This window comes from Homalodisca vitripennis, chromosome 1 (assembly GCF_021130785.1).
Source record: "Homalodisca vitripennis isolate AUS2020 chromosome 1, UT_GWSS_2.1, whole genome shotgun sequence".
Lineage (NCBI taxonomy): Eukaryota > Metazoa > Arthropoda > Insecta > Hemiptera > Cicadellidae > Homalodisca > Homalodisca vitripennis.
The window spans coordinates 189,246,666-189,271,771 of record NC_060207.1 but is presented as its reverse complement, the minus strand read 5'-3'; the positions used below and the strand labels follow the sequence as shown (position 1 = coordinate 189,271,771).

The following is a 25,106-nucleotide window of genomic DNA, read 5'->3' as shown; positions in this document are numbered from 1 at the left end:
TTCTCCATTTTTGAAGTCCAGGGTGTCATTGATTGTGTAGACGGATTTTTCCATGACCCAGCAATGCAGTATTCTACTGAGATTCTTCTTATTCATTGATATGAGTGATTGTGAGAGCATTTAACAGTCTTCATCCAGTATACAACAGTTTCTTGGCAAAGAATACAGTCCTGTGAGCTGGTAGATTTAAGTCATATCCATATCTGATTGTTCGACCACGGTGATTGTTTCAAGTCAAGTTGAGATTGACAGCTTAGTACATGATGACTAATGTATGTAACGAGCTTTGACGGTAAGGATATTTAGATTCTTGTAGGCTACTTTACAGCTGTCCTGAGGTAAAGTTACCACTCATTTCTATTGGATCATTACTTGCTGGAGGTTGATATTTGATGCCCTCCAGAGTATTATCCCATATCTGATTTTGCTTCAGGACCCAGAACAAAGCCTTGAGGCACATCTAGAGACATAGACTGTGGTGGGGATGTTGTTTTTTTAGTCACTCCATTGATTGTATTATTGTCACTACATGCTCCCATCCACTCAGGTATCTCTGGAACAGTGCTGTCTCCTTAATACCCAGTTAGTCTTTAACCATGAACAATTAATGATCCAAGCAGTCTAATGCTCACCTTAAAAAGAGAAATGTTCTGGTAACAGTATTGTTTACTTCAATAATATCAATTATACGCTGAAGTAAATCAGTCAGAGCTGTAGTGGTAGATTTTCCAGCCAGAAAACCATGCTGTCTATCAATTAAAATTATTGATTATTATTGGTTATTTAGGAGCATACCAAATACAATTTTTCTAAAACTTTGGAGAATGTTGACAAATGGGATATTGGTCTAAAATTTTAATGCTCATGAATGTTACTTTTTTGATAAAAGCGATATCCTTTTGCATCTTCACCTTTGAAGGGAATATCACTGAGTGGATCACATAATTAATTGTTGCATGTCTTAAACATTCTTGATGTAACTTCATCTACTCCTGCTGAAGATAAAAGAAGGATTTTGCACACCTTAGTTGGATTTGTTATCTGGAAAGTAGTCAGTAGACAATCAGTTTGGCTAGATACATTAATATTGGTTGGTAGGGTTATTATTTTTTTCAAGTTTCTCTAGCAGTTTGCTATGAAAAGTCATTAAACATTCTCGCTACCTGAACAATGTTGTTTATAGCATTACCCTGATATGTTAAGCTACCATGTGATATCATTCACCTGTTTTTTTATACTTGCTATCTGTTGATCAGGTCTTAAAGAGATTTTTATTTATGCCTGGACTTAGTAATGTGGTCTACATTATTGTTATCCTTCTGAGAACACCTAGCTTTAAGTCATAGTCTTTCTTTTTTTGGGATGAAGTCTAACCTGTCCTCTGGATTGTTGGTTTGGGAGAACTTCTCTTGTACTGCAATGAACAATCTTCCTTAAAAAAAAAAAAAAAACGGATCTTGTACACAAATGTTTTGATTTAGAACAAATATTTTAAGAGACATGCTAAGTTAAGGGCTGCTGTAAAGGTGCCAATGAATTCTGAATAAGCTTCTTCAGCTTGAGACCTTTTCCCAGCTTTTTAGTGCAAGTCCTGTAAGCTTGAAAGATTTTTTGCATTTAGATGTATTCTAGGGTTAGTTGGTAGGCTTTTTAGCTCAACAAGAACATTCAGTTTTCTAAGTTGGCCTGTATGATCGAGGAGATATGAATGAAATATGTTAACATTGACACTACTTAGATCAAGGTTGTTGTAGACCATGTCAATTGAAGGGACAGAGGTATTGGCAATTCTGTTGGTGGCAATTGAGTTGGTGGAAGGTCCAGTCTAGTCATAAGAAGCAAAAAGGCTATCAAGGGCTGTGCCTTCTCATTCCATGAATTGCCTAACCTGTCTATGTTGAGATCTCCAACCTGACAGATAGCACCATTTGCTTGAGAAATCTTGCCAGGAAGGGTAGTCAGAATATCAAAGGCATCTTTCACAGATGCACTAGGTGGACAATATCTCCCAAGGATGCATAAACGTTTTTATTTGTTGCATGCACTATGATTCCTGTTATTTCACAAACTAGTCCCTTACTAAGGCTTTCGACTTCACCTCCAAAGTTGCCATGTTTGTAAATGGCCACACCTCCTTTTTATGTGGGCCTTTCTCCTAACTCAGAAACCATTTTATAGTTGATAATACTAGTATGTATGAGTGTGTCATTATTTAGTCCATCTTTGATAAGTATAACTGTACCTGAATTAACAGAGCTAAGAATGGTTGGGATGGACCTGTATGTTGCCTTTCAATGTTTTTATCTAGAATTACAATATTGTTCTCTTTGAATTTATGTGATGATTTGAGTTCTGTTTTTCCATTTGGTTGATCTTGTTTCTAAAAAAAGCACCAGAAGCTTCAGCTTCTTCTTTGTTTGGAATCACCGGTTTTATACTGGTTTGTGGTGGGGTAGCTACAGTTCAGTTTTTTAAACAAGTCCTCATATGTTTCACCTTAATCTAGTTTTGTAGGAGGATGGTGATGTTTTCTCCACTGAAGAGGAAAGCTGGAGAAGTTGAAATTGAATATTGTTAATGCTTGAGAGATTTAAAATATTATCAGTAATCAAGCCAATATTGGATAGGCCTGAGGATGTTTAAGAAATTAATGGGAGAGCTGATCCGATGTTTTATTTTTTGTTCTTCTTCTTCAACTTTCTTTATGTAAGCATCAATAACCAGTCTGATTATATCATAGTCATCAAAAATCAATTCCAACTCCAATTAATTTTTTTTCTTTATCCAGCTGTTTTTGACATTCTATTAGCTCTGAATATGTCTTCTATTTTCTTTAAATGCTTTCTACTCTTACTTTGGCAGCCATTTCAAGCTTACCATCCCCATTAGTTGATATGTCACATAATCTGTTTTAAACAATACTCTGTTCTAGTTCTAATAAAGTCACTTAATATTATTGTGTCACATTTATCATAAAACAAATTATTGATTAAGCCTGTTTTTATAGGTTTATATGTTTGGGGTTTTACAGCTTCACTGCCTGTTCACTATCAATTTATTAAGCCAGTTCAGACATTTGCTGTGTCACCCCTTATTGTAGTTCTCATATATTCCCAAAATATTTATCACCTATTTTTCAGACACCACAAGATAATTTGAGATATTTATATTGTGGTTTTTAACGGTTTGAAATACTGGACAAGGTTTGACTGGACTTTCTTCTCCCGTTAGTAAGAAATAAAAAAGTTTTGGTGCGTCAATTCTTGTCTGGACTCCTCTTGTTAATAGGTTCATGTATAAAAACAAAACAGTTTTTACAAGTTTAGCTGTTTCTTTGGGTCATACAACATTTTTCAGAGTCAAGACTAAACTATATTAGTTTTTAACATTTTGACTGATACTTTACGTCAAAAATAATCATGTGTAAAAAGGCTATTATACAAAGAAGTAATTTTGCTGAGTTAATAGTACTAAGGAAGCCAGCTAGTATGAACTATGGAGAGGGGAGTATTCGTGTTTGCAGTGCCATCCCCATCACCCACCAACAACCCCTTCTGCGGCACAACCATATATAGTCAATAAACAAACCGACGATGTTTTCTTAGTATGTCTACCTTGAATGACACCAAGACTCGCTCGCATGTCTCTATCTCTATAAACATGTGGCCTGTTAAATTTTGATAAAAATTTAAGTATTCTTTTGCAAATTATGAGCTGATGAAAAAACAAAAGAACTGTTTTGTTATAAAACTTATTACATTTAAGAAGTAGCCTTTATTACATTTTAAAATATAGTACAATATTTGCACTGTTAAATTACCTGTTTGAAGCTCCTCCACACCTGACATATATTTCTCAGCTTCAGATTTATCACTACATTCTGAATCACTAAATAATCTTCATGACTGCATTCCCTTTCAAATAAATTACAAAAAATCGATAGAACTCTCAAGGATTTTTGACATCTAATAAGCCCCTGTTAATGTTTCTTTGCATTTTCACAATCCTTCTTCCAATCTTCAAGAAACAACATTTTAAAATTTTTGCTTAGCTAGATTTTCAACATCAGCAATTTTAAGTTAATCTCATTTGCAGCAACCCAATTTTTGACATCCGCCCAGATTCCTCAATAGAATTCAACTCTGGATGATAAGGAGGCAGTCTTAAAATCTCATGTCCATATCAAATTAATATATCGTCTACTACATATTTTTTATTAGAGGTAGGGCTCTTACCCATTTGAACAATTTGATACGAAGCACAACCTATGACTACTACATTTTTTTCTGGAAGATTTGGTATTAACTTTTCTGTTAACCATTTAACGTATGTTTTGTGATTCATGTTGTCGTCATAATCGCCAGTTTTGTAGTCAAACCGGTCTTAATAATCATGCCCACGAAAAAAAGCCAGACTAAGAGAAGAAAAACTAAGACAATTGAAGACCAAGAAGCCAACACACTAAAGGAAGAATATCTTAAAGCACTGAGAACCTATGAGCTTTCAGGGAATAAGGCCGACAAGGCAATAACTGCAGAAAGAAAAAGACTTTACGACCTAAGGCTTAAAACTTTGAGGAAAGAAGCTTCCACAAACCATATCAATACAGCTGATAACAAATCAAAAGCTACATGGGACGTAATTAAGAATATATGGTCAACAACTAAAGCAGCAGACTGTAAAAAAATAGAATTAAAAATCAATGAAGAGCTGGCCAAAGATTCTAAAAAGCTAGCGGAACACTTTAATAGCTTCTTCATAAATGTGGCTGAAAACACGCTTAAAAAAGCTAATATGAACCAACAAATCTCAAACTTACCACCACTCAACCCATACCCTACAAACAATGTTTCTTCAATGACTACACTAGCTCCCACAACAGAGAAAGAAGTTAAATTCACAATTCAGGAATTAAAAACAAAAAAACTCCGCTGGTTTTGATGAATTCTCATCTAAAATGCTGAAGTTCTGCTCAAATGAATTAATTAAACCTCTGGTAAATATAACTAACAGATCATTCAAAGCCGGAGAGTTCCCAACAAACCTAAAGCTGTCCATAGTATACCCGAAATTTAAAGGTGGATCAAAACAGGAAGTTAGTAATTACCGACCGATATCACTTATTTCCACATTCTCCAAGGTTATAGAAAAAATTGTCCTAAAAAGACTCCTACAGTACTGTACACAGCACAACTTAATCACAACTTCACAGCATGGATTCCTAAGGGGGAAATCAACAACTACTGCAATGATCGACATGGTTGAAACCATAATTGACAATCTCGAAGAAGGTAAACTAACAACAAGCATATTCCTCGACTTCAGTAAGGCCTTTGATTGCCTGGGGCACGAGCTCATACTGCAAAAACTAGAATTTCTTGGAATAACAGGAACAGCTAAAAAGTGGTTCGGAAGTTATATCATGGGTCGAAGTCAGCTAGTTGAACTCAAACAAACAACAAATGGGGTAACAGGAAAAACCAAGTCAGGTCTCTTACCAGTCAACCGAGGAGTGCCACAAGGATCAGTTCTCGGCCCAGTCTTGTTCATCCTTTTCACAAATGATATGCCTCAGTACATAGGAAATCAATGTCACACTCTTATGTACGCGGATGACACCACCCTGGTCCTAAAAAACTCCAAGTCAGAAAATCTAACATCATCTTGTCTCACTTCAGTAAAAAAAGCATATGAATACTGTAGTAAAAATGATCTGGCAGTAAACACTACAAAGACACTACAAGTTGCTTTTGGAAGGCGAGCAGAGATAGTTGAACACATCCCAAATGTGGAAATGAAGAATCATACTACGTTTCTGGGTGTTACGCTAGACAAAAATCTGACATGGGTGCCTCACTTGGACAGCCTATGCAAAAAGCTTAACACTGGCTACTTTGCAGTAAAACGCATTGCAAGTTCTTGTGATACAAACACTGCCAGGACTGGGTACTTTGCAGTTTTTGAGTCCCATCTCCGCTATGGTCTGGTTGTGTGGGGTGGAACCTCAAAGACTAACTTAGAGAGAGTCCTTAAAATTCAGAAGAAAGCCATCAGAGCCCTAGCAGAATTACACTACAATGACAGCTGCAGAACAGCATTTAAAACTTTTAAAATCTTGACTGTTGTGAATCTCTATATTGAAGCAGTGATCTCCAGCACCTGTAATGAAAACCCTCAAAAAAACAGTGATGTCCATCAGTACAACACAAGGGGTGCTGAACTATATCACCTACCGACCCACCACATGTCACTGTACGAGAGAAAACCAACCTACATTGGAAGAAAACTGCACAACCACCTACCTCCCGAGATAAGGAAACTTCAAGGCAAGAACTTCCAGCACATGCTAAGAAAATGGCTTGAAGATCACCCATTCTACTCATTGGAGGAATTCCTTGAACTCAACTAAAACTTGTATATATATTATGCACTGTAAAAGATATTTTGATGCCCTTACAATTCTCCAAGGAATTTGTAAATAAAGATTGTATTGTATTGTAATAAAGCCCATTTCTCCACCTGCATGTAAGATTATAAGGCGAGTCCCTTTATTGATAGCCACAGCAACACTGGCATTTGAATTGTCAAACCATCTATTTTTGCTACATAAGAAGAGTCAATGTGTGACTCATGCTTGATACTTGGTAATTTTTTTAACACATCTTTGATAGGACATGTCATGGGATTCCATCAATATCTTTTTATTGGTTTTTGATTTTATCCAATTGTAGCTCATTCATGTAAGAATCCGTTGTGCGCTGGTTCTGGAACCTGTAAAGTTCATATCAGCTTGCATTTTTGTCTGAATTTTTTTGACAGTCGGAAGACATTTTTCTATAAACTGTTTACAATACGCCTTACCATACTTATATAAAAATCAACGAGACATTACATGTCTTAGGCATTTTTTTTGTTAGGAGTTTTGAATTATGAAGAAACACCACCTTGTACTATTGTCCTTTTTTGCACAGTTAATCTGGTTTGCATAAAATTTGACGTGCCACTTGCTGCTTGAACTCGTTCACGCATCTTCTAAACGCTTATTAAAAAATTTTCAGCGTTCATAAAATCCATAACTTTGGAAATCATTTCTCTTAACTGGCTGTTGTACACTTCGCCGCCTAACTTTCAAACAAAAGCTGGAGGAGTAGCCATGCAGTTTGACCATTTTGGTCAAAGTGTATGAATAAAACTATGATTAAAAATCTGAGCAAACAAACAAGCACGAAAAGAAATACAACTCAGTACACGTAGTGAAACAATTGACAAACAACCACAGCACCACACTTGTTTGGCGCTGACTGTACCACACGCTCTAGCATGGAATAAAGGGGGGACACAGTTGCTTATACAGGGTTCACGCTGGCTGGCTCCTTCAGTATCGTATATTTGTGTTTAAAGCTTTTAGATTGGAATTTTTTCTTAATAGATAAGTTGCAGTTATTGGTGTGTCTACATAATAATAATATGTCTTCTTGGATTTCATTTAGTTTCCAGGTATTAAAATGTATTTTTTTATTAAAGCGTATTTACTGTGCAGAGGTACAACGTGTTGTATACTTAGGTACATATTTTGTTGTTATTTTTTAGTCCTTATGTTTGCATGTTCCAAGTAACAGTGTTTCTGGGCTTGTTACACTACTTGAATGCTCTCTTTATTCTTGCATGTTGAATTAGACAACTTTAACTTTAGTGTTATTACAACTTAACTTATTACACATTTTTTACAATATTACATATGTGTTGTGTTGTTCACATGCATGAGAAATAAATTGTACAGTGTTTCTTTTTTTGTAATATATAACAGCTATTTCTATTTTAAACCACAACAATAATTATATGACCTACCTGCTTCAAGTGATAGATTACAAGATTCAGCCTAGCCTCAGGAATGACGTCTACTAGAGGTGGCAGCACCTGTAAGGCTGCAGTCCCTCCTCGAAACACCACAATGTTGTGTCGGATCAGGTCGTGGCCAAAACTGAACGAAGACGAACTCTGATCCTGTGAAATTTTCAAAACAAACATAGAACCTTTAATCCCCGGCTTGTTTTGTAAATCATTAAACACATACACAAACAAACAAATTTATTATGTGTCACTATTTTTAAGAGCATATACAGTTTTTTTATTCAAGGAAATAAATAGGATAGAGTAGACACAAATAGACAATCAAAGGAGTATGAAATTCATATGCGGAGTCTTTGCTAACAGATCAGTTAGTTTACCTGTTCTGGAATTGCCGTTTTTGTTGCACTTTTGCTGTAAGTTACAAACTAGACTTTGATAGTAAGATGCCATCTTGAACAATAGCAAACAACAGAATGGGCCTGAAATATTAGGCTCATTCTACAGTAAATTCTTCCAAAGCATAGCACAGATTATCCTTTTATACAATACATATTATATTGTTAAGTAATTTTTATAATCCAGAGCATTCTAAAATATCTATTTTGGAACATTGTGTTTAGGACCCCATAATTTAAATTCCACCTAGCTCTTTTTTAATATTATAAAATTATAAACTGATTTGGTTTATACTGTTTATTACCACACAAAATTAACTACAAATAGTCAATATGTTATTCACATCCCTACAGACTTTTTTACTTTGAATTTGTTTAAAGTTATGATATATTTAATAAATATTTTAGCTTAAATACAATATACATATTTCAATACATCTAATATTTTTAAATGTAATAAAAATAAGTTTTTTTTAAGCTAAAGTTTATAAATTAGACTTACATTACACAAACTTAATCAAAACAATACCATTGTAGTCTTTCACGATTTCAATATTATTTAGCCCAAAATTAAAATTTAATCTTTGGACTGGTTATAATGTCATAGTTGAAATTTTGATAACATACAAACAGGCATTAACACATGTTTTCATGAGAATCACTTCGAATCGTTCACATTGTAAATATGTAAATGAATTTTTTTATACAATAATATTGGGGTTTATACACAATATGTGTGGGTAGAAAATAGATTTTATATGGAATTCATGCTTCCTTATTACACTCGCATTCTACTAAGTACAAAACAAGTGAAAAGAGCACACCATAAGCGTCTTGATCTCAGTCTCTGCAGCCTTGCCGTTGTATAGCCGGAAGTGGTTGCAAGCCTTGAGGTTGATGGCAATGGCTGAGTCTGGGTATTTCTGCAAGTAAACTGCCAATACTTCTTGTGACACGTCGTAATAATCCAGCTTGTAGTAGCAAAGAGCCACATACACGTTCAGGGCCAGGTACTCCCTGCAACCAAACTGTTACATAACTTCTTGTGACACATCATAATAATCCAGCTTGTAGTAGCAGAGAGCCACATACACGTTCAGGGCCAGATACTCCCTGCAACCAAACTGTTACATAACTTCTTGTGACACATCATAATAATCCAGCTTGTAGTAGCAGAGAACCACATACACATTCAGGGCCAGATACTCCCTGCAACCAAACTGTTACATAAGTTCTTGTGACACATCATAATAATCCAGCTTGTAGTAGCAGAGAGCCACATACACGTTCAGGGCCAGATACTCCCTGCAACCAAACTGTTACATAACTTCTTGTGACACATCATAATAATCCAGCTTGTAGTAGCAGAGAGCCACATACACGTTCAGGGCCAGATACTCCCTGCAACCAAACTGTTACATAACTTCTTGTGACACATCATAATAATCCAGCTTGTAGTAGCAAAGAGCCACTTACACGTTCAGGGCCAGGTACTCACTGCAACCAAACTGTTACATTACTTCTTGTGACACATCATAATAATCCAGCTTGTAGTAGCAGAGAGCCACATACACTATCTGGGCCAGATACTCCATGCAACCACAACGTTACATCACTTCTTGTGACAAGTCGTAATAATCCAGCTTGTAGTAGCAAAGAGCCACATACACGTTCAGGGCCAGGTACTCCCTGCAACCAAACTTACATCACTTTTTGTGACACGTCATACTAATCCAGATTGTAGTACCAAAAAGCCACTTACACATTCAGTGCCAGATACTTCCTGCAGCCACAATATTACGTCACTTCTTGTGACACGTCATACTAATCCAGATTGTAGTACCAAAAAGCCACTTACACATTCAGTGCCAGATACTTCATGCAGCCACAATGTTACATCACTTCTTGTGACAAGTCGTAATAATCCAGCTTGTGGTAGCAAAGAGCCACATACATGATCCAGGCCAGATACTTCATGCAGCAACAATGTTACATCACTTCTTGTGACATGTCATACTAATTCAGACGGTAGTACCAAAGAGCCACATACATATTCAGTGCTAGATACTTCCTGCAGCCACACCCTTACTTCACTTTTTAGAGCAAGTTTTCCTTATCCTCTTGTTTTTTTTGGTGTTGAGTAAGTTTATTACATAATAGGTTCATGTGAACTGTGGAATGAGTATATTATCACTAGACTAAATGGTATAAACGAAAAAGAATTAAATACGAGTAATTATTATGAGATGTATCATCGTCTTGCATCATTATATTATTATTTAGTACAAGCTAATTTTTTGCTTAAAATAATTAATACTATTAAAATGACTTTCATTTAATTAAATTTGGATTATTTATTTGGTTTTAAAAATCTGGGTTCAGAAAACGGTTAAATAATACAGTGATAGTTATTAATCATCATTAATATTATAAACCAGTTAGTTCAAATATTTCCTTAAAATTTTATTTCTTACTTTTATTAAATATATGAATTATTAAATAGTGAATAACTGCTCACAAAATAACTTATTACAAATGAGCATGCACATTGATGAGGGTTAAAGAAATATTTTTGACCCTTTGTTTATGGTAACTGATGTACAAGAACGAAAAATTCTAATACCTTGATTTTAATATCCCAATTAAATTTTTTTATATACTTTCAGTTTCTGTATTTTAAAAATACTTTTAACAATTTATAAAAAAAGAACAATATAAATAGTAGTCTTTATAAAGCCTGAAAACCACATACACAGTGTTAGTACAAAATATTGCCTCTTCCTTTAAAACACACATGATAAACTGAAATATTCAGATTACTAATGTTAATATAATAATAATTCAAGCTTTATCACACATTATGTCTTTAATCAATGAGTAATTATTGATAAAAGTGTATGTGACTTCTTTACGAACCAAGTAACAAAATTAATGCCATTTAATTATAACCAATGTAAAATACAATTGAAATGTACAGCTATTGCCCATTCCAAACCAATTTAAATATTTTATTGTATATGTTGAACTATAAACTGAAAAACATATGCCTGGATTTCTTGGTTTATGCAAAACTATGATAGTGGATTATAACAAATGAAATACAAAACTAGTTTTACGAGGCATATTCGTAAAGTAAGGCCGTTTGATTATATTAAAATATTAGCACTTTGGAACACAGTTTTACTCTTGCACCATCATCAACTGATTCATTGCGAAGCTGTAGCAGCATTTGTTGTGCTTCAGAAGTCGTCTGTTTGTCCGTGCATGCAAACAACAATGTCCACGACAATAGTTGATGTGTGTTAACTATGAAGTGTGTTCTGTGATATGAATCTTGTGTGCAAAAGGATTGTTGACTGCTAAAATTCATCGGGAGTTATACCTAGTTTATGGACCCACAGTTATGAGTGAAAGAAAGATTAGACAATGGTGCCGTGATTTAAAAAAATGGATGAACAAATCTACATGGTGAAGAATGGAGTGGCAGACTCAGTATCCTGACCGATGAAATCTTTTCGCAAGTAGACCAAAAACTGTGATCTGATCGTCAATTGATGATTAATGGCCTTGCTGAACAATTACATCAACTTGGAAGCACTACTGTCTACAATATTGTCATGGAAAACCTCGGATACCACAAATTGTGTGCAAGGTGGGTACCGAAAATGTTGACCAACCACCATAAAGAGCAAAGAATGTCCAATGGACGAGAGTTTTTGGGCCATTACCAACAAGATGGATAATTTAGTCTTCTGGTGTTGTTGACGGGGACAAGATGTGGATACCCTACATCAATCTAGAAACAAAACAGCAATCGATAAAGAGGTGACACTTATCTTCACCAAAAACCAAAAGAAGTTTAACCAAACTCCGTACACAAGTTAAAAATTGATGGCTACCATTTTTTGCAACATAAAGGGTGTTCTTTTGGTAGATTTTATGGAACATGAGACAACAATTACAGCTGATTTGTACTTCGAAATCATCAACAAACTGAGCCATGCGATCTAGAACAAATGACACGGGAAACTGTTATTTGGCGTAATTCTCCTTCATGATTATGCGTATCCTCATACTGCTGCCAAAACCAAGATTTTCGTTGGGAGCTCTTTAATCACCAACCGTACAGTCCTGAACTTGCACCAAGCGACTACTTCCTCTTCTTGCACTTGAAACGGTGGCTTGGTGTACAACCTTTTGAAACCGAAGAGGAAATGAAGAATGGTGTTGTCGACTAGTTAAACTCTCAGGCGCGACTTTCTATATAGAGTGGGTAAAGAACTGGTGCAGAAGTACGAAAAATGCTTACAGGTGAATGGCGATTATGTAGAGAAGTGAAGTAGTTTTGTAGCTAACTAAACTTGCCAATAAAATGTGTTTCTTATGAGTTTATTTATTTTTTCATGTGATCACACAGCTCTTACTTTATAAATTTGCCTCGTATATTAAGTATAAGTTGGTAAATAAATAGTATATACAGTTTTACATAAAAACGTACAAGTCATACAAACTTTAAACTACGAAGAACGGATAGTAACTGGATATCATCCTGAGAAACTCTCTTCTTGAGTGGAAATTGTTTGGGGAATAGTATGCCACTGATAGGAAAAGGAACATGAAATGGAACAGAAAACATATAAAATTAATTAGAATAGTTTCCAACATTAATTTTTAATTTTCATACTGAAATAAGCTGAATTTATTTTAAAACATCCGTTTCCCTCAATCTTGTGACAACCTAAACTTTTTTTAGTGTAAAATGTCAGTAGTACATATAGTTCATATTCTTTTCAACTGAGAAAAAAAGTAACAACCTGTAATCATGAGTATAGCCATCCCTTCTATATATTTCATAGACATTAAATTAAATAAACATTAAAATTCTTGGATGTTTTCAGCACTCTTAGTTGAACTTAATGTTCCAAACATTTGTGTTATCAGTAATGGACGATTAACAAAATATCACTGTCTGCAACCCAGCTCGTGTAATGAAAAAGCGTAATGATACTTGTAATGTACTTGTATTAATATTATATTATATTAGTATAATCAGCGTTCTAGTGTATATTACTCTATGTTGAACTCTATGTATTAAATCTGATTGGTAGTTTCCCATCACGCCACTTGTATATTTCTGCCCAGCGTCCTTTGCCTCCTTCTGTCCAACCACGTTAATCAGCCTGCAACTCTCGTAACCTACACCACCACATGTTCACAATTAACAGTATTTTCATTTCCATGCCACTCACCATACATAACAATGCTAACTTCTCCAAGTGTTTCTGGAGTTAGTGATGATCATTGAAAAAATTGCAAACTTCCTAAAGATCATGTCTTGCTATAAAGACCGAAGGATTGTGCACTTTAGCAGGGACCATGTTACTAAGCATATTTTCATGGAAAACAACACATCTCTAAGCATTCCTGAAATTAAGGATAGTACAGAAATAAATTATCATCTTCACATTCCATTTTATCTTGTTGCACCATGTCTGGAAATACAGCATATTAATTTAAAAAGAACATTCGTGCAACAAGGCCATCTTCATGCATTGCTACTTGTATACTTATTATGGTGAGATTCCTTGGTATTCCTGAAGTCAGTACTGGATATTAGAAGAAATCATCATTCCTATGCTTAATTCCATTTATCTGCTCCAGGCCCAAAAGTATGTATCTTATAACGAGGTGTCATCAGGCATTTTTGTTTTGATAATGAGTATTGCTATGATCAGTAATTTGATGTAAGAAAATAAATAAATAAAAATCATGTTTATAGTCTGTTTTTAATGGATTCAATGTAAAACTTTGATCTACTTATTATTGAATATTGTGAAAAAAATGACCACATCTTTTTAGAGTAGTCCGAATTTTATTTCTATATGTCACCAAGAATCTCATGCAATTCACTAAGCCTACCCCATAATATGTGGGGTGAAGAGTTGCTTATGGCATAAAAAAGGTTTTCATATCTTATATTGCTGTGCATGATTTTATTTCCATAAATTCTACGATGGATGGTACAATGAAGGCAATAAGACACATTTCTTATCAGCTTATGAAATACACAAGTTCTTACCTGTTATCAAGCAGGATGCGTTTGTAGATGTCGATGGCCTCTTGGTAGTGCGATCGTAGGTAGTGTATGCTGGCCAAGGACAGTTGGTCCTCTATCACATCTTGCAGCTGCTGGTGATGCTCCATCAACTTCTTCTCATCACCCAGTTTGTGTGCTAGATGAAATAAAAGACGAGTCTTCAGGCGACTTGCTGGAGCTGAGTCTAGAATCTGTTGGAGTATTGGAATCATGTTTAAAACAATATTTTTATCCAGTTTGTGTGTTAGATGGAACAAAAGACGAGTCTTCAGGAGACTTGCTGGAGCTGAGTCTAGAATCTGTTGGAGTATTGGAATCATGTTTAAAACAATATTTTTATCCAGTTTGTGTGTTAGATGGAAATAAAGATGAGTCTTCAGGCGACTTGTTGGAGCTAGATTTGTGGTCAAAATTTCGTGATCAGGGAGTTCAAGGCAGCAACATTTTGTGGTTGTCTAGTTAAAGTAGACTATTCCTATTAGGAAATTTATTTGGAAATTTTGAGTTGACTTAAAAAAAGTGTTAAGGGCTATAAAGATTATATTTATTTAAAGACTGTGTTATTTTTAAGTCATTCAGTAATTTGTATCAGGAATAATGTCAGGAGTATTTTAAATTAGTGTTATAATAATTGATTATTATCATCCCTAAGTGCTAAGATTAATTGGAGGCCATGAGATGCCAAGTGGGGTAAGTGCATTTTTTGGTCAAAGTGAGTTCAGCACAGGAATGCACAGCTTAAGATATAGAAAATTTGGTAGACAAGTGAGATAAGTGAAAATAGTGACAAGTGCTGCTATCTAGAAGATATTGTGACAACAATCTCAACAATCAGCTGATTTCAGTTAATGGACAAGTGGGATAAGAAAGTTTCAGAAGCCAAGTGGTGTGAGTACCACATGTCTCAGTTGGCTTCCAAACAAGACTGGATTTCTTAGTTTGTGCAAAATCATGGACCTTCTGGAAATGGAGCATTTGAGTTCTTCTGAAGAGGCATTGTTCCCAGGTAACACATTTTTATGATTTTAATTGTAACTTTATTACGTCTGGTGCAAACAAATGAGTGTTATGCACTTGGTTATAAAATATTTTCTTCTAAAATATTTAGTATAACCTCAAAAGATAAATTGGTGAGATAGAGATTCAATGGCCATAAATATCTGGTTTTAAGGCAAAAGCTTTATTTGCATACTTATTAAAGGTTAGTCCAAATTTACAAATCTGACCAACACAGACTATTTTAGCCATGAACTATGAACCAATTACGTTACTTATGCTTAAACTTTCTCTGTTGCTTTTATTTTTTAGGTAAAAGTTTACTTTAGCTACTTCGCATGAAAACAGTGATTTTCCTTATTGAAAGTAATTAAAACGTCATCTTTAGCTACAGTAGTGTTAATACAAAAGTAGGCTACATTATTGTTAGCTTCATATTTTTTTATTTTCCTTTTATTTTACTATTTTTAAATTAAAATCTGGAGTTTTCCTTACATTGAGGGTTTATCCCTCATGCAGGAATCGTTATTATTAGGTCTTTCCTCATTATTTTTCTTTATTATTGATTTTCTAAGCACTTTTTAAGTACGTACTTTCCACAGAGAAAATTACAATTTCATGCGAAGTACCGTAGCTAAAGTAAACATTTACCCTGTTTTGGATTAATAAAGTTTTATAATAAAAGTAGTCAAAACCGTTTTTAAAAATAAACATAAAAATTTAAATACTTCACCAAAAATTTCAATTCTAAATTTGTGTGTAAAAAACCATAGACAGTGCTTTAAATTAAAAAATTATATTGATATATGTACAAGTAAAACCGTGCTATACTTAAGTTTAGCCTACAAGTTTCAATAAACCATAACTTACATAAATATTTATACCCAAAATCTACTTCCAGGAGATGATGGGTATGATCAAGACAAGACCTATGAGCCTGAATCGTCAGAAAGCGACAGCAGTGACGAAGAGAGCAATTAGCTAACGTTGAACCAGCTGAAATCGAGCGCCCAAGGAAAAGGCAACGTAAAGAAGGGATGTGGAAAAGGAAAAGGGCGTCCATATTGATGAAATAGTGGTCTGGAGTATAAGGATCGGAAAGGTAGACTTCATGCAGCCGAAAAAAAATAACTGAGTATGTTCATCAGTGCAGGTATGGCTGTAATGATAAGTTTAATTGATGAACAACGGTCTCAGATTTTCAATGAATACTGGGCACTTGATAACTGGAATTTACAAACATCTTTCCTGTTCAATTCAGTTGCTACAAATGAAGTAGTTAGAAAAAAACTTAATGCAAAAAAAAGTAAGAATGTGAGCGTTCAGTACAGTTTTGGGGGGATAAGAGTTTGGCAAAAAGTTCTTTGTAAAAACTCTTGACATATCTAATCGACGGCTGGATTATGTTGTTCAAAAAAAGCTACAAAGTACAGGTGCTGGAGTCTCTCCAAAGGATTTGAGAGGTAAAGCTATACCAGGTAATAAATTACCTGATGATAAAGTTGATGAGGTAATAGGTCACATTCGGTCCTTTCCAGTTTACACAAGTCACTATTCTCGTAACAAAAATCCGCATGTGCGCTATTTAGATTCAAGTTTAAACTTGAAGTTGATGTACAATAAGTATAAAGAACAGTGCCAAGAAAACAATAAACTTCTGTAAAAGAAAGCTTTTATCGTTACATTTTTAACACTAAATTCAATTACAGCTTCAAATACAAAAACCCAGCACTGACACTTGTAACACATGTGACTTATTGAAAAAATCAAATCGATCATGCAAAAACTCCTGGTCAGAAATCTGAGCTTCTCACCAAGAAGGAATTGCACCTTAGAAAAGCTGAAAGTGCGCGTAAAGCAAAAGAAGAAGCAGTGACATTATTAAATCAAGATGAGTCCAAAGTTGTCATAGTCTTTGATCTCCAAAAAACATTACCAACACCAGTTCTGCAATGTAGTAAAGTATATTACTGTCGGCAATTGTGGACATATAACCTGTGCATACACAATGCATGTACAGGAGAAGCAAACTATGTTCATGTGGGATGAAAGCCAATATTCTAGAGGCTGCCTAGCAATTGCTTCTTTCATATTAAAGTTTGTAAACTGTTTGCCCCTACAGTTAATCATATCATCGCTTTCAGTGACAACTGTGGGGGACAAAATAAGAGCTCTCTGACTGTAAAGTTCTTGGTCATGGTTAACACAATCAACAAATATTAAATTGGTTGACCATAAGTTCTTTGTTCCGGGTCATTCCTTTAATGGAATGTGATTGGGACTTCGGTGTGATCGAGAAGGCCAAGAGATACAACTCAAGAGAGATTTTTATTCCTCTTCACTGGAGTGAGATCATCGCAAAGAGTAGTAAAAAGTTTCATGGTAGGTAGTCAAAATGGCAGATGAAGATTTTATTAATTTGCAGCCAATATTGCCTTTTTTTGTCAAAGATATAGTAGGAATCAGTAAATTTCATTGGCCTTAAAATTCAGAAAAGACCAACCATTCACTCTTTTTTATAGTTTCTTCTGTGGTAACAGAAACTGTTTGTTTTGATAAAATGAATATTGCTGCTAAAAACATAGTCAATAACAAAGAAGCAGCAGTCCACTTGGAATCAACAGACAAAAAAAACAAAATTCAGTACATAAAGTACATTGACCTGCAAAGCCTTCTACCTTTTCATACCCCGATTCACCATGATTTTTACATCAATCTACCACATCTTAAGAAAGGTGAACGTGTAAGTAACTAAGCCAACTACTCGCCGAACACCAACTCAGGCTGGATTTTCAAAGGAGACAAATGAACCCCTTGAAAACGAGGAAATTGAATTTGATAATGTAATGGAGTCTGAAGATGAAAGCATCATGTAACATATTGAACTTAAGTTGTCATCAATTAAATTTAAATGTATAATTTCACTTTATATCACAAATAAATGTTATTTTCTCAGAAAAATTTGTTGATTCTTATTTCCAAGAGTAATGTATTCCTTAAAAAACTGATTTACAGATAATTGTCGATGTGATGTAGAAACAGATGTGGGCAACAGTTACTGGGCACCTGATCTGAAATAACAATAATTAAAAAAGCCAAGTGGGGTAAGTACTTGTTAATAAGAAGCCAAGTGGAGTAAGTGATGCCCTGAAGTAAATAAAACGGTAATATAAATCAAAATACTGATTTTCTGAGTTGATTTTTATGTCAAAATTATCTAAATAACATAGACAAATGACTACCAAAATATATTTTCAATCAAATAAAAATTAAAGTTCTGCGGCGTAAAATACTCTTTAAACACATTTATCTCCAAATATTGAAAAGTGCACTTATCCCACTTGGCATCTCATGGCCTCAATTTATGTGTGTACAACTTCCTGTACTTTGATATAAGGTTTAAAGTTTAGTCTCAAACGTTTCCACTACCATGCCTTTAGTTTTAGTCATTAAAACAGAAATTAAGAAAGGTACTATATATCTTATAGAATTTTTACTAACAAAAATTATTATTTCTTAGATAAATTTAGTTAAAATCAGCATTAAAACAACATTAATAACTCTATTAGAGTACTTTATTTAAATAAGAGATTGGGTTCAATAAAACCTTTATTATTGTATTATTATTTTAAAATAAACTTGGTAACAAAATGTTCAGCCAGATAGGACTATACTTTGTATGACATTTCTTATTCATGTTTACCTTAAAAATCAAATGATAATGTTTAATAGAGTAAGTTATGGACACCATATATAACAATACGGTTTGTAATTTAACTTTACTGTTCCTGAGTAAACTAATTTGTTTCCATGACAGGCTGGTGTTAGTTTATTGATGAGATTATAAAAATAATTATCCCAGTTTAACAATATCCAAATTAGTATCTTTACCTGATAGACATTAGTCATAGACATATAAACCACCTTACTCTGTAACATGTACAAAGCACAAAGAATAACATCACTTCAATCAAATTAAATACTAATACTAATTTAAGGTATATAAATTTTAAAATATTTCATATTCTGTATATCTTAAATATTTCATGACTCAAAGATTTATGTGGTAAGACCAATAACCTATCTAAATTCCTTATTGTTGTTGCTCCTTAAGAGCTTATTCGATAAGCTAAATGTGAGTGGATCAATGAGGAATATATTATTTAAGTGTATTTAAAATACTAAGATTTGCCATTTGTTGTAACAGTGCCAGTGCATATAGACCAGTAGAAAATTTATTAGTAATGTGATCTACATGTTTACCCGAAGCTACATTCTTATTAATTATAAGTCCTAGAAATTGTGTATGATCTACGTGTTTCAGTCTGTCATTGTCTAAAAAAAATTCAGAATTGAAATTTAATTTGGATTGTTTTGTACAAAAAAATGTAATTAGATTTGTTTGGATTTAATAAAAGATTCCTTTTGTCAAAAAAGCCTTAATCCTACTTATACCAATATATGATGAAATGGCAATATTTTCATGTATCTGACCAGAAAACAACATTTGATCGTCAGCATACAGACACACGGCACCATCCAACCTCTCCATGACCCTCTGGCAAACATCCCATGTAACATAAGAACAATAGAGAACCCAGGATAGACCCCTGGGGTACACCATGCCGTATTGTATGCAGTTATATTCCATGAGCCCTCATATACTGACTTTTATTGTAAAAAAATTGTTCCTTCTATTTCTACATATTGTTTTTCTGTTTGTTAAATAGGAATTAAACCATGCCTGCTCTTTTCCATAGACATCTAAGACAAGCAATTTAATTATTAACTTTACATGGCAGGTTTAAAACATGTGGATTGTAATTTCATTAATGATGATAACAAAGTGTGCATTACTATGTGACAAACTTACGAATTTTTCTATATGTTCTAACAACTCATTTCAATTTCACAACCTTTTCGCTTTGTGGGTACATTCCGAGAAAGAAGTAACAGCAAGCAAGATTAGTCTGCAAATCCTCAGGAGCATCCTTGGACCGACTGAGGGACTGGTAGATGGTCAGAGCTCGTTGGTAATCTCCAAGATGGAACGCACAGTAGCCTAGCCAACGGTTTGTCATTTCTGTACCTTTTCCACTGCTCTGATCAAACTGTAACAAGAATTGTATGTATGATAAGAAGGTTAAACCCTTCATTGATAGTCAGATAGGTTTTGTTTTTTAAGACTCACAATCCTTGTCAACTGAATTGACAAAATCATTGAGATAAACAATTTTTCTCACAAAAGGCTTACGGTACTTCATATGTTTTTTAAGATATTGGATCAGATTTTAAAACAAAATTGTGATATATTACATAAGAATTTCAATCAAATTCTTCTTAAATATGAATTAGGGAAAAAATATGTTTTAAATCTTGATCACGTTTAGATCAAGTGTATTTAAATTTGAGCCAAATTAGATCAAGTCAGTATCAAATGTGATTTAACATATCATTATGGCCATATTAAGTGTAATGATTATAAACTTTTAACACCTTTGAAATTCACACTTAAATATTTATTATTGATTACTTTTAGCGCCAATGCTTGTCTTTACAAAGTTTTGCCAAATGTTTATAAATGACCTTTAAACCAGTTTATTCACTCTTATGCTTCTTATGTTGCTCTTATTTAGTGGTAGTTCCACTAGGTCTGTCCTCACCATCCCCAACAACACAAAGATCACAGCGATATAGTCGATTCTGCTCCAATTACCGCCATTTACTATTTTCACCATCAAAGTTTGATTATTAATTTTAGTTTTAAAATTCTGTAAATAAGTTTTGTTTAACCTGATACAAAATGAGTAAAAAGTTTTAAATAATATGAATTATGTTTTTAAAATTCCAATTTTAATCAAGAAATATACACAAAATTATTTCAATTAGATGCATTGTTTTTTCAACATACTTACTGTAGAAAAATACAGAGGATTTTCTAAAATATTATTAAATTGCTGTATAGTTGTATTCAACAATTACCCAAATCCATTAAAATGTATATAGTAGAACATACCTTTTATCGTTAATTCAACGTTATCTAAAAAGAGAAGTAGCAGTAAGTTTAAAGACAAGAGCAAATAATTTGCTTTACAATGGTGCTTTACTTTTTAGCAAAATTTTACAGGAAATAAACAATATTATTGTGATTAATAATATGTATTACTTAGAGTTCATTGTAAAGTTTTCCACAGCAAATACAGATCTTTTTTACTCCTCAACTTTCAACTCTCATTCAGTAGCGTATTACAGTGAAATTATACAAACTTCCTGAGGTTATTTTTTTTGCTGACTCTTCTTTATAACAAAACTTCCAGATGTATGAATCATTCAGTCCTAGAGTCTCCTCCAATCTCATATATTGGAACCGCCTTATAAGTTTACTTTATTAAAGCAAGACAAGGAATTTAGATTTATCCCTTGCTAGATACCAACAGAGTGCTAGATTATTAACACTTTTGTGGTGCGAAATTCACCCCTTTGTACAATATGTTACAAATAGTCATTTGAAATTTCCTCATTTGCTTCCAGAGATACTCTCCAATTGGGTAGAGATATTTTGTTTCAATCAAGAATTAGATGTATATATATATATATATATATATATATATATATATATATATATATATATATATACATATATATATATATATATATATATTTGAGATTTGTGTTATTTTAGTCCTTTAAATAGACATCTCTTATCTCCAAAAGCTGTGATTGATGTTTCAATCCACAACAATTAGGGATTGGAACAATAAGAATGCTCTGCTTAGTTCATTCAAGTAGAGGCATTCTTACATTGAAAGGCCACTTCTTAATTTACTTACCATTCCATTTAAAAAAATCTTATTCTCTACATATGAAAAAATCAGGTATTTGTAAATCAACTGAAAGAATACTTAGCCAGGGGATTATATTTTGAAATGTTCCACATGAAACATCAGGTTACAAAATCCCTTAAGAACTGGATATAGTGAAACAACCTTGAGCTACACCCCAAAAGAACAACCTTAAGTATTAAACAGTTTTACGCATACGCCGTGCTTTAAGAATAAAGAGTAAAGCTATAAAAAGATGGTTAACTAAGCTCTTGTTTCACATAAATTTAAGTTATGTTCTCAATTTAAATATTTATTTATTACATAAATCTTTGAAATAAGCTGATATATACTTTTATCAGTTTTACTTCTATATATACTGTATATAAAAATGAATGTTTGTGTGTTTGTCCTTTATGGAATCGCAAAATATTAGACAGACCATTATGAACATTTGTATGTACACGTATTTTTCCACGGAGAAGGTTTATAAGCTATATCCATTGATGTAACTCACCACCAAGCGGCGCTGCAAAAGATAAAAGGTTTCAAAGCGCCTGCACACTATAAACTGCAATTACGAGACAGTTACGTATATTACATAGCCAAACACTATTTGAAGGCGCTAAGTTATTATGTATATTTCTGATTGAACTTAAAGTTTTAGTGTTATACCACTTTATAATAAAGTACATGTACGTGCACAATGGCTATAAACAAACATATTTTCTTGATCGTGGCAACAAGGCAAACTCTACATCGGCGTTGTAAATATAATTCAATTAAACCAGAAGTTCACATACACGGGCAAAGCTTACGAAAAGCGTGCAAAGCCGCGGGAAACAGCTAGTAATTTATAAAGATAACTTTTCTTACCTAATTTACTCCCATAAAAATTTAATTACTTAAGTTTAATCAAACCAATTTTTAAAATTGTAAATCTGTGTTTAGTAAAGTATTTGTAATAATTGTATAGTATTGTTAATTTTGGTTATATTTACACTAAAGTACTGGTAGTATTAACACTAAAAAGAATAAATTTACTCTATAGTACAATATATATATATAGTTGTTCTTTTCATAGCACATTGACTGCATTATTGGAATTTTATGAAGATTATTTGGATGTGTAGTTGAGTACTGCTTACTCATTATGTAATGAACTAACTGCACAGCATAGATCTCATCAGCCCATAGCCAAGGAATTTTTCACTGAGGTGAGTAATCAGTTCCAGAAACAAGTAAAATTTGGTTGTAAATGGCAAGATGTTTTTATTATCTGTAGATCAATTTTTACTTAAATACAATAAATTCTGTAAATTAAATACAATAAACACAACTGAATAAGATGACAATTGTTCACTTTGTAAATAAACTGATGTAGCACAAACAAGTAACCGTTTAGGGTGCTAATTGCTTTGGAATATTATTCGTACAAATTTTAATTGTTTACATATTAGGCTAGTATCTATTCAAATACCTATACTTACTTCCAAAATAGTTATAGCTCCAGTATAGTCACGTCTCTCGAGAAATTCCTCTAAAGTTGGAACCTGTTTTGAATTACTTTGTTGGTCTGATGGTCCAGCTCCAACAGCTGGTTTCATCCGAGATAAGATCTGTAATTTAAAAAGAAATACTGATAATGGCTAGCAGAAGTTGTACTTAATGAAAGAAGAAATTGGGAATGAGTTATTATAACATATCCATATAAGTGTCTCCGCTGTCTACGGTACACATTTTTGTATTGTGATGGTTAAAAATATAAAATGTTAGTTTTCTGCGGAAATATTTCATCCTATAGTTGTTTACTGTTTAACACAATGGCACAAACTGCATTTCTCTAAAACTTCTTTTTTTAAATTAGATTTTATTTTTATTGTATGCTAAAATAAATTAACACTGTTTAGAAAAAAATTAGTATAGTGGATTTTAAGAATGAAATTCAGCATGCTTGTCTTTATAAATAATTTATAAATATTTTCAGAGAAAATGTTTCGTTAACATTATTTTAAGCATTATACACCATCTAATAAATAGAAGGTGTTTAGTTTTACATAAAGAAGTGTGTTGGAATTTTTGGATGGGCAGGATTTTATTTAAGTCATGCTATGTGTTGTAGTTTGATGTGACCTGTTAGGAAGCCAAGCTAGTTGTATCAGCACTTGTTCTATAGACTGAGTTTTAGGTGTCAGACAAACTTCAGCAAGTCCAGAATTTTTTTTCAGATTTAATTACAATCATGGATTTGCTGAACACGTTTTCCTTACCCCCAACAACTATCTCCCCTGAATCTTCAATAGCTTATAATTATCATATCCTCGCCCTTCTAGTCATTTATCAAAAAATAACTTCGAAATCACACCTCTTTTTTACTAAACATAGGTTTAAAAAGTAAATATTTCTTTCAATGAACTAGTAAATAAATTGAATTAAAAGATAATACTGTGTTATAATTAAATAAATTCTAAAAGTCAATAACTTTAGATTGCTTTAGCATGATAAAGAAGCACTAGAACACCTGTAAAATGAAAGCCTTTCCTCCACTACCCACAGGCTGCCACCCCTAAAGAAAATGTTCCTGCCTACATAAAGAACCGTTTGAAGCTGTAAAAAGTATCCCCTATTATTTCAGTCAATTAATTTAATACTGGAATAACTATTTAAAAGCATAGCTACTATGGCTATATATTTCTGATGGAGACTGTGGGGAAACCTGTCAGTTGTGAAAAGATAACAACTCTCTGTAGGTCCTACGGTCATAACCGTCAAGGGGTAACATTTTCATAGAAAGTAAATAAATTATTTGGTACTCACCATTTTGATATATTTCTTATCAGTTATAGCGAAATAGGAATATGTAACATTGATTAATTGTACAACTTAATAAAGATATAAGAAAAATAATAAGTAGTGTAGAAATTATAGTACGCGTATTCTGTTTGT

At 33.4% G+C, this 25,106-nt stretch overlaps 1 protein-coding gene across 2 annotated transcripts in view; it reads right to left on the bottom strand.

Annotated features, from left to right (window-relative positions):
* LOC124352939 (intraflagellar transport protein 56) overlaps positions 1 to 25,106 on the bottom strand; it is a 46,342-nt gene extending 21,236 nt beyond the window's left edge. The window contains exons 1-7 of one of the 2 annotated variants that reach the window (XM_046802673.1): positions 24,978 to 25,106; positions 23,651 to 23,779; positions 20,256 to 20,450; positions 14,326 to 14,534; positions 12,758 to 12,844; positions 9,071 to 9,263; positions 7,849 to 8,004 (exon numbers count right to left, since the gene is read on the bottom strand). In XM_046802673.1, the coding sequence (XP_046658629.1) occupies positions 7,849 to 8,004; positions 9,071 to 9,263; positions 12,758 to 12,844; positions 14,326 to 14,534; positions 20,256 to 20,450; positions 23,651 to 23,779; positions 24,978 to 24,980 (972 nt within the window). In that variant the 5' untranslated portion in view covers positions 24,981 to 25,106. The remainder of the gene's footprint in view (positions 1 to 7,848; positions 8,005 to 9,070; positions 9,264 to 12,757; positions 12,845 to 14,325; positions 14,535 to 20,255; positions 20,451 to 23,650; positions 23,780 to 24,977) is intronic. The other variant, XM_046802674.1, reaches the window with a different exon arrangement.